General features: G+C 32.6%; 1 protein-coding gene across 14 annotated transcripts in view; it reads left to right on the plus strand.

Moving 5' to 3' along the window:
* Positions 1-12,356, plus strand: part of LOC148602216 (solute carrier family 2, facilitated glucose transporter member 3-like) — a 51,860-nt gene extending 39,504 nt beyond the window's left edge. For 12 of the 14 annotated variants that reach the window (XM_088554582.1, XM_088554584.1, XM_088554583.1 and 9 more), the window contains 4 exons: positions 1,734-1,946; positions 3,471-3,546; positions 4,225-4,352; positions 6,348-12,356. In XM_088554582.1, coding sequence (XP_088410708.1) covers positions 1,734-1,946; positions 3,471-3,546; positions 4,225-4,352; positions 6,348-6,575 — 645 coding nt within the window. In that variant the 3' untranslated portion in view covers positions 6,576-12,356. Of the gene's footprint in view, positions 1-1,733; positions 1,947-3,470; positions 3,606-4,224; positions 4,353-6,347 lie in introns of those variants that run through there. The other 2 variants (XR_015916989.1, XR_015916990.1) reach the window with 2 other exon arrangements.
* Positions 12,357-14,474: the final 2,118 nt, after the last annotated feature.

Here is a 14,474-nt window from a genome sequence, read left to right on the forward strand (position 1 = left end):
GTGAACTGTGGGATGGATGTTCTGCCAAACGTGCAAATAAATTAGATCAAATACAAAATGAAGCTGTCAGAATTGTAACCGGTCTTCCAAGATATGCCAGTATTGAATCTTTATATTTTGAAACTGGTTGGGAGACATTAGCAGATCGTCAACGAAGACGTAAACTCTGTCTATTCCATAGAGTACACAATAGTAAGGTACCAGCATATCTAAACCACTGTTTAACACCTATTGTAGGCACATCCACTCAATATAATTTGAGAAATGAGGCAAACTATGTTCATCCTCAAACCTGTATTGAAACTTTTTTGAAGTCATTTTTTCCATCTGCTATACGATTGTGGAATAGCTTAGACCTACGATTGAGACAGGTACCAACCTTAGATAATTTCAAACAATTGCTGATAAATCAGAATCCTGTGTTCAAATCACCCTCATATTATTATGATGGAATTTGGAAGCTTAATATTTTGCATACAAGACTACACACATGAGTAGTACACTCAAAGGCGATGTGTACATGATGGGCGTGGTGCCTGACCAGAAATGCACCTGTGGCTGGCCTATTGAGGATAGTATCCATTTTTTTCTAGAATGTCCTTTGTATGTAGATCAACGTAGATTATATATAGACAATCTTCCAGATACTGGTGAAGATGGAATAACTATGATTTCATTTGGTAGCACGTTACTTGATAACACCAGCAATGCTGACAACTTTAAAACAATACATTTTATTCAGCACTCAGGTCGATTCTGTTTAGACGGATCTTAATACCTTTGGCATTTTTTTTTTTTTTTTTTTTTTATTATTTATTAATGTTTTACACCAAATTATGATTTTTTCCTTTTGTAATTTGGACCTACTGTTGTAAAAGTTATATTATCAATATTTGTACACTACACTTGTACACATTTTTTCAACAATTTATTGTGTGTTATATTCCATGTATGGAGAAGACCATGTGAGCTGGAATAACTCTTGTCTAATCCATATTTGTTTATTTGCAAATAAATATGTATATAAGCTATTGTGTAGGATATACATGTAGCAGCTATTTTGTAGGAATAATACTTTATGTTTTTGTCTAGTAATAAGCTTAGGCTTATTCTTAAGAATATTGCATTATATAAGATAGTGTTTGACTGGTTATAATTTGAAATGGGGCAATATTTCATAATGAAATTTTCTGTATTTTTCCCCAATTAAAAATTCAACTATGTTTTAGCTGTGAAAATCTTCTAACCAAACCTCCAGTATAAACACTTAAAATATATATATATGGATCACTTATTGCCTGCTTTTTTGCACTGTCTCTGTTGTCCCATGGTGGTGTGCTTGGCTGGAGTGCAGGAGGTCGTGGATTGATCCCCGGCAGAATCACCCTGAATAATTTGTAATTGTTAGCCACTGTTTATCCACCAAGCATGCTGTTTTAGGGGAAACAGTGATGATTGGTTGGATCAGAGTCATAATAATAATATATACCAGTACAGTGGTATTCCCTCCTGTGGGCTGTATCTTCTGAGAGTTAGCTTGATAAAGATTTGACTCAGCTTGTCAGACTTGTGAAAAGCAGAGTTTGATTAGTCAATAATTGTCATTCTGAAATGAATGAAAAATCTTAATATAATGAATTAGTAATCTAGGGAACCAAGGTTATAGCGGTAATCAAAAGAATGTTATACCATTATCAGTCAATCAAATCTTTTTTTTTTCTTTTCAATTACAGGTGATTTATTACTCCACAGAAATTTTTGAAGATGCAGGGCTTTCTAAAGCCAATGCTCAATATGCTACAGTTGGTGTGGGTGGAGTCAATGTTGCCATGACATTTGTCTCCGCCCTCATCATGGATAGGGCAGGGAGAAGAACACTGCATCTGATTGGTCTAGGGGGAATGTTCATTGGATCATTAATTCTCACCATTGGTTTAGAATTTCAGGTAAGAAATATTGACCGGACATGCTACATCTAAAGCTATATGTGAATACTTTTATATGACTGAGCCAAAATAATGTTGATATATGTGAAGTCCCATAATTTTTTGTTATTCCCAGTGTTAATTTAATAGTTGTGGCATATGATCATCATACCTTACCTATAAAGCCTTCTGTAGCTGTCTTTGTAAGAATCATTCAAAATCTGAAAAAAATGTGGTACACCTCAAAAAAGGCTACATATTTTTATTATTGTAACTAAGTTGTTTTATGGGTCTATACTATGAAATGTGTTATTATTCATTGAAATCTGCCTGCTCTTAAGAGATAATCAACATTGAAAATCCAATGGATTTTATTGTATTTGAGTGTCATTTACAGAGTTACCTCCCTTAATTTTAAAATCTACATTGCATTCTATATAATTTTTATCTCCTAAAAACATGGGTTATATGAAAAACTGAATGTTAATTTCCGTTTACTATGGCAATTCAAACAAAATATTAAAAATAAAAATATATAGGCTTTTTACCCATGAATCACATTTTTCATGATTTCTAGCTGGAGTGCTACTTTACACTTTTTAATGCTAATAATGAGTCATTGTGATCCAATGTCTGTATCAAATTTCACCCAATGATATCAGAGTAGAAAAAAACCTGAAAATTAAACTGTCAATTTGGAATTTGGAGACTTTAATCCGTAGCAACTGATAAGATAAAGGGGAATTCTAAAAATTCTTACATTAAGAGTACAAAAGAATTGCTTGAAGTTTAGCAAAATTCAAATTTTCTGTTAATTTTGTACTTCTTGGTCAGTTTCCTGTCATATCTCTGGCACAGAAAAACCACACACAAAATAATTTCATGTTAAGTGCATATGTTCATTATTACAAAGTTTATCACATTCTTGTGAGGAAGTAATTTTCTAGATGTAAAATGACAAAATTCAGAGAAGAATTTTGTTAAACAATGTATAATTGGGCACCATTAGGAAGTCATGACTACAATATAATACATGGGCACCATTAGGAAGTCATGATTATGATATAATAAATGGACACCATTAGGAAGTCATGATTATGATATAATAAATGGACACCATTAGGAAGTCATGATTACGATATAATAATTGGGCACCATTAGAAAGTCGTGATTACGTTATAATAATTGGGCACCATTAGGAAGTCATGATTACGATATAATAAATGGGCACCATTAGGAAGTCATGATTACGATATAATAATTGGGTACCGTTAGGAAGTCATGATTACATTATAATAAATCAAGAAAACATCAAGTTTCTTTCAATTTATATATTTTACAATGATTTGAATATTTTTTATGTTTTTACCGCTATATTTTTGGGCTATATTCATAGCCTAATGTCCCTTAACCATTGTCAAAGATGGCGAATACACCAGATACTCTCAATTCTTTTTCAGCTTCATTCTTTTATCAAAAAATGATTGAAATCTCAGCCATCTTTTTTTATCATTTTAGCATTTATAATTTGTTCTTGCATTTCAGTCACATGACCAATGGTTGTCATACTTGTGTATAGTAGCTGTAGTATTATACATCATATTCTTTGCCACTGGACCTGGTTAGTCATTCTATTGAATATATTACCATACACACAGCTGTTAAATCTTCACAATATAGGTATCCCCTCTTTACCAATAATTATACATGTACCTCACTCTGATATATTGCAATTACCTTGTCTGTCTGTCTGTTACACTTTTCTGTAGCTGATATTTCAGCTTCTACTGGACGGATTGGTTAGATATTTGTTATATTTTGAATGATGACTGTACCATGTCTCCCCTTTTTAGTAATTTTTAGGTGGTGCATAACGAAAATTTTTGTAACAGATTTTTGTTTCTATTTGAGATAATGCTTAAGTTTTTGCATGATGACTGGTACCATGTCTCCTTTCCCCAAGTTAGACAGAAATGATGGAGTTGATGTATTCTTAGCAGGATGTACTGTGCAACATTTTGTGTATCTATAATTCCCTTTTGGTCTATGAGTATAGTACAATTACATGTATGTATAATAAGTATGAAACAAATGACATTTTGTTTTTGATAGTGATTTAATACTAGTGTATGTCAGGTAGAGTATCTTATCAGTAATAAAGTACTTTTACATACATGTAGCATTGTTTGTTTCATTGGCTTTTAACCTAAATGCAGCTATTTATTTAAAAGTTGGAAAACGGATTCTCAAAGAATAAAACACTGGACGCTGATCTTATTGACTTTCTCATTTAATACAGGATCTATACCATGGTTTATAGTAGCAGAATTATTTGATCAGCAATCTCGGTCTGCAGCAGTCAGTCTAGCTGTTCTCGCAAACTGGTTTTCTAACTTCTGTGTAGCATTAGGTTACCCTCAGATGAATGTAAGTACCCTCTCATTTCTATGAATTTTCTAAAATCTTCTCCTCTGAAACTTCTAGAATGACAGGATGTAAACTTGGCATGATTGTTCCTGAGGGTGTTTTGCACAGAATGACAGTTGGGATTTTTTATCCATGAAAAAACATGGCGACATTACTAAAAATATAAAGGAACATAGGGGTCAAAAGGCAGTTTTTGCAAATTAATTGAAATTTGTTGCCTTTAGCAAATTTCTGGATGGGATAGTATTGTTCAGCATCATGAGACGGACGTATGCCGAAATTTTCTAAACAATTGGTCATCTGATGTAGGAGTTACGACCACTGAAACATTTTTTTTGGGGCATTTTTTGCTTGTACAACTTCGAAAATCTTCTCTAAAACCATTGCACAGAATTCATTTAAAGTTGGCATATTTGTTATTTTGGGTATAGCACACAAAATGACCATTGGTATTTTTTATCTGTGAGAAACATGGTTGCCATTACTAAAAATAGAACATAGGGGTCCGAAGGCAGTTTTTTTTGCAAATAACTCAAAAACCCTTGCATTTATAAAAATTCTTGTAGTGGGTATTATTGTTAAGCTTCATGAGAAGGACATACACCAAAATTTTCTAAAAGATTTATAGACTGATGTAGGAGTTGCAGCCTCTTAAACAGTTTTTTTTTTTTTTTTTTGTCCTTTTTCACATGTGGAACTTTGAAAATCTTCTCTAAAACCATTCTACAGAATTCAATGAAAGTTTGCATATTTCCTTAGGGTATCCCGCACAAAAATATTGTTGGGATTTTTGATCCATGAAAAAACATGGCTGCTATTACTAAAAATAGAACATAGGGGTAAGAAGCCAAGGCAGTTTTTTTTGCAAATAACTCAAAAACTGTTGCCTTTAGCAAATTTCTTGCTTGGCTTATATTGTTCAGCGTCATGAGACCAACCTATGCTAAAATTTTATAAAAGATTCGTTGACTGATGTAGGGGTTACAGCCCCTGAACCTTTTTTTTTTTGGTCATTTTTCACATGTGCAACTTTGAAAATATTCTTCTCTAAAACCATTATACAGAATTCAATGAAAGTTTGCATATTTGTTCCTTAGGGTATCCCACGCAAAATGAATGTTGGGATTTTTGATTCATGAAAAAAATGGCCACTGTTAGTAAAAAAAGAACAAAGGGCTCTGAAGACAGGTTTTTTGCAAATAATTCAAAAACTGTTGCCTTTAGCAAATTCTTGTAGGTTATACTGTTCAGCATCTTGAGACGTACCTTTGCTGAAATTTTCAAAATGATTTGTCAACTGATGTAGGAGTTACAGCTCCTAAAACAGTCTTTTTTGCATCTTTCTTGTTTACAACTTTGAACAAAGGGGCCAGAAGGCAGTTTTTTGCAAATAGCTAAAAAAATGTTGCGTTTAGCAAAATTTAGGTGAGATAATATTGTTCAGCATCATGAGACTGACCAGTGACGAAATTTCAAAACTATTCATCAACTGATGAAGGTGTTACAGCCCCTTAAGCAGTTTTTTTTGTTGTTTTTTTTTTTCACATGTACAATTTTTAAAATCTTCTTTTCTAGAACCATTTAAGATCATTTAATGAAAATAAGCTTATTTGTTCTTTGTTCATAATGACTGTTGTGATTTTTATTCCGTGAATAGATATGGCTGCCTATGCTAAAAATGGAACATAGGGGTCAGAAATAAATAATTCAATAAATTTTACCTTTAACAAAATTGTGGTTTAGGTCATAAAAATGCTACTAAAAGCATTTCATGCATTTGACAATTCATTGTGATTTAAACTTAGCGTGTCTCATTCCTCTAGTTTTTCAAATAAGCAAATGGTTTTACCAGGTGAGCAATTCAGACTCTCTTGAGCCTCTAGTTAGGTAAACACTTTTAATTATTGAGGCCAGTCCAAGGGGTGGTATTAAAATCTTTGATTCATTGTTTTTAGACTGATTTAAGAAGTAACCTGTTGTTTATTTATTTTACAGACTCATCTTCACCACTTGTCCTTTGTACCATTTGTCTGCCTTCTGATCATATTCTGGTTATTCACATTTTTCAAAGTGCCTGAAACTAAAGGAAGAACAATTGAAGAAATCAGGCTGCTGTTTAAACAACCTATAAATGACCTCGGAATTAGTGTTCAAGGAAATGGAAGAACAAAATATACACTGCTAAGTACTGAAGAAGATCCTACTGAAACAGTCAATGGATAAATGGTTGTGACTGAGGCCAGTCAGAGGGGTTATATTAATATCTGTGATTAACTATCTTATCCAAGTATTTTGTTTAGTTGTATAGAATAGCAATACAAATTCCTGTTGTTATTGGCCATGCATTATAAAATACTTGTATATATTATGAAAGTTTGAAGCCAGTCTTCATTTACAATTTGTAGTTTAGGGCATTACTATTTTCTTTTTAGCTTCATAGCTAACATTTTTTGTTTTGCTGAGGTTTAAGTATATAGCACTTGTAATCCAGAGGTTTTAGAACAGTGCATATGATACAACAGACCTTATGATTTTGCTTTGTATATGGTGTCATTATATAATTAGAATTGTAGAAATGTAAAAGGATATGAGTTTAAGGTTCTCTTATTGAGACTTAACTCAGATATGTTTTTAATTTCTACATTGTGATACCAAAATGTAATGTTATTGTAGTGTATTATCATACTCCCCTGCTTGAAAAGGGGTAGGTATATAGTGATCGTGGTGTTCTGTCTGTCCACCCTTCTAATCCACAACTCTGAAACCACTGAACGGAAATTTGATGAAACTTTTAAAGATTCTCTATTACATGATGCAATTGTACACCTCCTATTTTGTATTTTGATCTGAATGCTTAAATCTTTTATGAGACATCTTAAATTTTTTCTGGGAAGGGAAGAAGGAGGTATCACCTAGTGAGCTTTTTTCATAGTTTTGGGGTTTTTAATCCTTCAGGATCAAAATACTTCATGTTGCCAGTTAATCACTGGAACTTCTCTACTATTTCTGAACACTACGCAAAAATATAGTCCAAATGTATAATTCAATTCCTACTTCTATATCCGGTAAACATGCTTTTAGAAGTTATTCAGCTCAATGATATTTATTATTTCTGTAAATGAAATAAAGATCTAGTCTTCAAATCAACTGAAGTTTTTAGATACTCCTTTTTGGCCATGAAAGATCATAAATTAGTTATACATTTGCATTTAGGGAATTTAGTTCTTGCAGTAATGTGTCAAAAAGTTTTAGATGTGTTGAGCATGTTCCATTTAACACATTAATCAGTAAAAATCTCCATCATTAATATTTACCAATTGATAAACAGGAAGTGAATAGTAGTGATTTTAACCAAGTAAAGTTGGTGTGAAAATTCAAATTGATAAAAAGTATCTAATTTTTTAAAATCTTATGTTCATCAAGGAAATTATTTTTTCAGCTGAATTTGATTTTATTTATGTTTAATTACATTGTAAGATGAATACACTGTTAACATAGTTATTGAATGTAAATGCTAATGAACTTTTGTACTAATGGACAGGTTTTCAAAAATTTGGGAAAATGTGAAATTTAACAAAATTTGTAAATGTGTTTGAAATTAGATTCTGTTTAAATATTGATTACAATTTATACTTCAGAAATCTGTAGTATTGATTGACATTCAGTTTAGATATATATATAGAAAAAAAACAGTTCTAAATAATATGAAAAATGCAATGTATGATCACAGTTTTAACTGACCTCATGTATTCTTTGATTTTTTGTTCATACTACAATTTTCACAAGAATGAAAAACCTCCACTGCTAACAGTACTTTGATTCTACTTATATCAGGAATTGATGCTCAATTTTGTTTTACATTGTGTGTATTGTTAAATTGCATTGATTCAGTATTGTATATTTGACTACTCTCAGGATAAGTTTAGACATAAGTGTGTTCGCTGCTCTGTTTAGGAATAACAAGGATTTCATACGGTTGTGAAGATCTTCACTGTTAATAGAACAATATAAGGGGAAAAGTGATGGGCCAGTGCTCTCGTGATCGGGAAAAAAGCTTTTGCAATTTTAGTGGGAAATAGATTTTCCTTGGTTTTTCCATAGGTTTTGTCTTTTTAGGTTTTATCTATGATTAAAAACCCCAAAGAAATGGCAAGGATTAAAAAAAAACTTCCCAAATGGTTTGTTCAAATATGATGAAAGAAATTATGAAAAGGAAAGTGGGGGTCACAAGGCAAAAATATCTATGCTATGAAATGGAAAAAAAAACAGAAGAGACCAAAAATCTAACAGAAATGAATGAACATGGCCAGAGAATATCCTTAACATACAATATTAATACCCCATGTTACAAAATTGCAAAGAGTATAATGTTTTTGACCCCTCCGTCAGTCAGTCTGTCAGTCCATCTTCAGTTTTCTGGACTTTTTTTTCTAAATGCTTGCAGATATTGACATGATTTGTGGTATATAAGTTCACCATGATAAGTTACAGGTCAAGTATAACTTTCCTCTCTCACTCCGATGATTTTTACTGAAATTACAGGCCTTGAACTTCACAGAAATAACAGTTTTCCTGACTTTTTTTCTAAATGTTTGCAGATATTGATATGATTTTTGGTATATAAGTTCACCATGAAAAGTTACAGTTCAAGTTCAACTTTCGTTTTGCTCTGATAATTTTTACCAATATTATGAGCCTTGAACTTAGCAAAATTCACAGAAATAACAGTTTTCTGGATTTTTTTTCTAAACACTTGCAGATATTGACATGATTTTTGGTATATAAGTTCACTATGATAAGTTATAGGTCAAGTATAACTTTCCTCTCTCACTCCGATGATTTTTACTGAAATTACAGGCCTTGAACTTCACAGAAATAACAGTTTTCTGGACTTTTTTTCTAAACACTTGCAGATATTGACATGATTTGTGGTATATAAGTTCACCATGATAAGTTACAGGTCAAGTATAACTTTCCTCTCTCACTCCGATAATTTTTACTGAAATTACAGGCCTTGAACTTCACAGAAATAACAGTTTTCCTGACTTTTTTCTAAATGTTTGCAGATATTGATATGATTTTTGGTATATAAGTTCACCATGAAAAGTTACAGTTCAAGATCAACTTTCGTTTTGCTCTGATAATTTTTACCAATATTATGAGCCTTGAACTTAGCAAAATTCACAGAAATAACAGTTTTCTGGACTTTTTTTCTAAAAACTTGCAGATATTGACATGATTTTTGGTATATAAATTCACCATGATAAGTTACAGGTCAAGTGTATGTTTTGTTCCGCTGTAATGATATTTACTTTGGATTAAATAAAACTCAAAGAAATCACAGTCTGGAGTTAGAAACTACCATTTTGAGTAACAGAACTTAGTTAGAAGATAAAGGTCTTAAGCCTAAAAAACACTCTTATTTCCTTTTTTATGGGGGTCCTTGTACACGTATTTCTCTTACGAACAAATTTACTTGAGTATCCAACATGGGGACGCATGGGGTATGTGAATGCGCTCACTAAGGTTCTTTAATTTGGAAAGTCAGCATCAAATACATTTTTGAAAGCTGAAGAATACAAATGTATTAGTGTGTTAATCAAATTTATTGCCCAATACCTCTATGTATGTAATGTGCACACTGAGTATCATATCAATATTTCACAAAAACAATTTCATTTGAAGGCTAGTCTTCAATTCTAGTGGCCATATAATCAAGTAACAGAATGTTAAAATTGTCAAACTGGTCACCAATCTGTCAATTTTTTTATGGAGATTTCATGAAAATCAACTTTTCCACCAAATTTGAAGTTTAAAATCCTGTCACGGGCCATATTGTTGCGACCAATTACTTGTTTAATAAAAATTCAAGAGAGACAACTTTTACTCAAAAATTGAATTAAGAAAGGCGTGTGATTAGAGACCCACTTATGGTTCCATTCAGTCACTGCAAGGATCTTGTAACAAGACTCCATTGTTCTTTCTGTTCAGATGTCCATTCTAATCAACCACTAAAATTTCAGCTTTCTTGATTTTGATGGCGATTTAAAAAAGAAGCTCCCAGGAGCCTGAATCGCTCACCTGTTTAAATTTTTGCCTTTCAAGGTGAATCGCTCACCTGTTTAAATTTTTGCCTTTCAAGGACAATAACTCTATCAAGGAGTTGTCCACAACAATTTTGACTCCATGAAGACGTTAGTAGGACTTATCATAAGGATCGTTTCATGAATTGAGAGTTTCATTCTATCTATTATGGTTTTCAAGATATTGACTGAAAACTGATAAAAACGTAATTGTTTGCCTTTCAAGGGCAATAACTCTATCAAGGAGTTGTCCACAACAATTTTGACTCCATGAAGACGTTAGTAGGACTTATCATAAGGATCATTTCATGAATTGAGAGTTTCATTCTATCTATTATGGTTTTCAAGATATTGACTGAAAACTGATAAAAACGTAATTGTTTGCCTTTCAAGGGCAATAACTCTTCCATGGAGTCGTCTGACAACTTTGATCCATGAAGACGTTAGTAGGACTTATCATAAGGATCATTTCAGCAATCGAAGGTTTCATTCTTTCTATTATGGTTTTCAAGATATTGGCTTAAAACTGTAAAAAAGAGATAGTTCAACTCTCAAGGGCAATAACTCTTACATGGAGTCGTTTGACAACTTTGATCCCTTTGAGATTTTTGGCAAAACCTAACAGTTTTGGAAATGCAATGTATATGCAAAAAAATACTGTCTGACCCGTATATTCTATTTTTAGTAACGGTGGCCATGTTTTTTAACTGACCAAAAATCCAAACGGTCATTTTCTTAAGGAAACCCTAAAAAGACAAAAATACCAACTTTCATTGAATTCTGTGTAGAAGTTTCTGAGGAGAAAATTTTTGAAATTTAAAGCATAAAAAAACAGCAAAAAACGTCCAGAAAGGGCAATAAGTCCAACATGAGTCAACAGATTTTTACCAAATTTTGGCCACATATAGATCTCATCATGCTGAATACTTTTGTCATATGTCAGAATTTGGTTAAACCTCACGATTTTGGAGATATATGAAAAAATCTGCTGTCTGACCCCTTTTTTCTATTTTTTAGTAAAGGCGGACATGTTTTTAACCAATCAAAAATCCAAACTGTCATTTTACCCACTTGTCATTTTACCCCTGGACGTGACTTTTACGAGCAACTTGGCGGGTGTTTCTAGAAAAGCAGAGGCCTCTTACCCTACCTTTTAGTGAAGTCGGAGTTGCTCATTTGCTTTTGTTACTTTGTATGTATGATTTTAATTACTTTATGTTCTTTGTTATGTATGTCTGTTTTCCATGTCTGGTCTTCGTCCCTGGATTGCATTCTTTTGATTACCGCTATAATCTTGGTTCCCTTGATTACTCTTTATATACGGTAACCTAAAAAAACAAAAAAATACTTACTTTCATTGATTACTGTAGAGTAGTTTCTGAGAAGAAAATTTTTTAAAGTAATAACATCAAAAACTGCAAAAAACGTCCAAAAATGGCAATAACTCCAACATGCGTCAACAGATTCTCACAAAAATTTTGGCCACATATAGATCTCATCATGATAAATACTTTCACCTTATGTCAGAATTTGGAGATATATGCAAAAATCTGCTATCTGACCCTTTGTTCTTTTTTTAACCAATCAAAAATCCAAACGGTCATTTTGTGCAGGATACTCTAAGAAACAACCATCCTAAGTCAAATTCATTAAGTAGTTTCAGAGATGTTTGAAGAAATCGTTAACGACGACGACGACGGACGCATAGTGATGGTAATAGCTCATTTGGCCAGGTGAGCTTAAAATTAAATAATTCGGGGGAAAAAATCAGCTTTCGTGATTTTGAAAGCAATTTAAAAAATCTAATGATTCTGAACTGAATGGAATAATTGGAAGGTCTGCTTTGTGTTAGATGTAAACTATAGATTGTTATTTTGTGGTAAATATATTTCTGCCATGAATTAAATCTATGCATAAGCTATGACAAGCCAGTGAATAAATCTTATATTAATATAATGAGAACATGGTGAATTGTATGTTGGTAATTTTTGTTATCTCGTGGATTTTTGTTTTTGATTTTTTTTTTAATTAGTTATTTTTTTTTTAGCTCACCTGGACAATAGGTCCCCTTGAGCTTATTCAGTCACTTTGTATTCGTCGTCCGTAACCTTTCACATTTTGCTCAACTACACAAAAACCCCATGACTACTTTTTACAGAACTTAACAGAAATGTCGAATGCAAGAGCTTCTACAAAAGATTCACTTTTGGTTCCACTGGATCAAACAAATGGCCACCGGAGTCTATTTAAATAAAAAAAACTTTTGATTGTCCAATTTCAAAGACCAACTCGTTTGAAACCACAGGAGTCAATGCTTCGAAACTTGATTGGATTGATGACCTCAATGGAATCTACAAATACTTAGTTATCTACTTTTTTGTGTGGCTCAGGTGACTCAGCGGGTGGATGCAACCACTCAAAGTTGCCTTTAAACACTAAGGGTAAACACAGTTAGGCCTCTATCTTTGCTTTTTCTAATGCTTTTACTGAGTCAATGGTGATCAAATTTGGCAGAAATAATAAAAGGGAGTCGATCTTTCTCGAATGGTTGAAAAAAAGGATACACTTCTACCTCTGAATACAAGCAGCTGCTTTCAGCTTGATCATTGTAGTACCGAATGTTCATATTGGTATACATATTATCTAAATTGTCATTCATATCAAAGCAATTTAATTAAGCTACCCACTTTTTATCTCAGGAAATGACCATAAATTTACAAACGCTTTCGTTAAAAAAATGATGAATCCGGCTTTGGAAGCTAACAACTACTTTGGGTAATCTATATTACAGTAATATTAGGGGAAGATCCAGATATTTTGAAATTGAGTTAAAGAGGGGTAAAGAAAAAAGTGAGTTCAGTCTATTTTTCACTTAATTTTGTCCGAAATTTTGCACCAAAGTAACGCAACTTTCCAACATAAGGAGGGTATCCGACCCCTCAAACCGCATGAATTCGTCGATTAATACTGACCCCCGAAATCTTATGAATTCGTCGATTAATACCGACCCCCGAAATCTTATGAATACGTCGATTAATACCGACCCTCGAAACCCCATGAATCCGTCGATTTATATTACTATGTAAAATGCATAGTGTTAATGAATATACTGAAATAATTTATTCATGTGCTGACAAATATATGATGACCATTACATGTAAGTCATAGGGAAATTATTTCGCTAATATAAGACGACAGAGGAAAATATTGAAGTCTTTATCTGATTTCAGACACAACTGTGGGTGTACAATAAACAAAAAGATAAAATGGACACGAGATACAGTTATTGTGGTACACAATCAACATTCACAGTTAAATACTGCAACATGTGTACTCAGCAAGTGTATTACCTCGGTACTCAAGTCAACATTCCAAAACACAGTAAAATACTGCAACATGTGTACTCACACAATCAACATTCCAAAACACAGATAAATACTGCAACGTGTACTCAGCATGCATATTATCTCGTTACTCAAGTAGCTTGTAATTGATATACATTTGTGATGAAAAGAATAGATACACTAAGGGATGTTTGGCCTCATAGCAGCCTCAACATAAAATTAAACTTGGTAATATAATGCTAGTTCTTGTCAACTACATGTAATAAAATCATTATGTCGAATGTAGTTTTAATTCAAACATTAAACTGTTATTTTTTATTAGCTAAGCTATGTTCAAAACCTCTGCAAATTTGCGATGCCAAAATAGACCGGCATTTTAAATTCTGGTTTTGTACACTGTACAGAATGAATAATTCGTCTGTATAAAGAAGCACTTCATCTTTACCAGCTTCGTTTTAAAGTTTGCTGTTAATTTGCTCATTTATGAACCTTAACCTTTACTCACGCGAGATTTAACTATTGCAGTGATTTAAATTTAAGAAATGTGCATATTTCTATACTTTTTCATATTTTGAACATGTGTACTTCAATTGTTCATGTGTACTGTTTATTTTAGGAAGTTCCACGCCTATATGTACAGTCCTTGTTGCCACCACTAGTTGTTAGATTGACTGCCTATGCATCTTTTGAAGGAT

The sequence above is a fragment of the Perna viridis genome, chromosome 12, assembly GCF_037379345.1.
Source record: "Perna viridis isolate PV_CMFRI_1.1 ecotype Kerala chromosome 12, ASM3737934v1, whole genome shotgun sequence".
In the NCBI taxonomy this organism is placed as follows: Eukaryota; Metazoa; Mollusca; class Bivalvia; order Mytilida; family Mytilidae; genus Perna; species Perna viridis.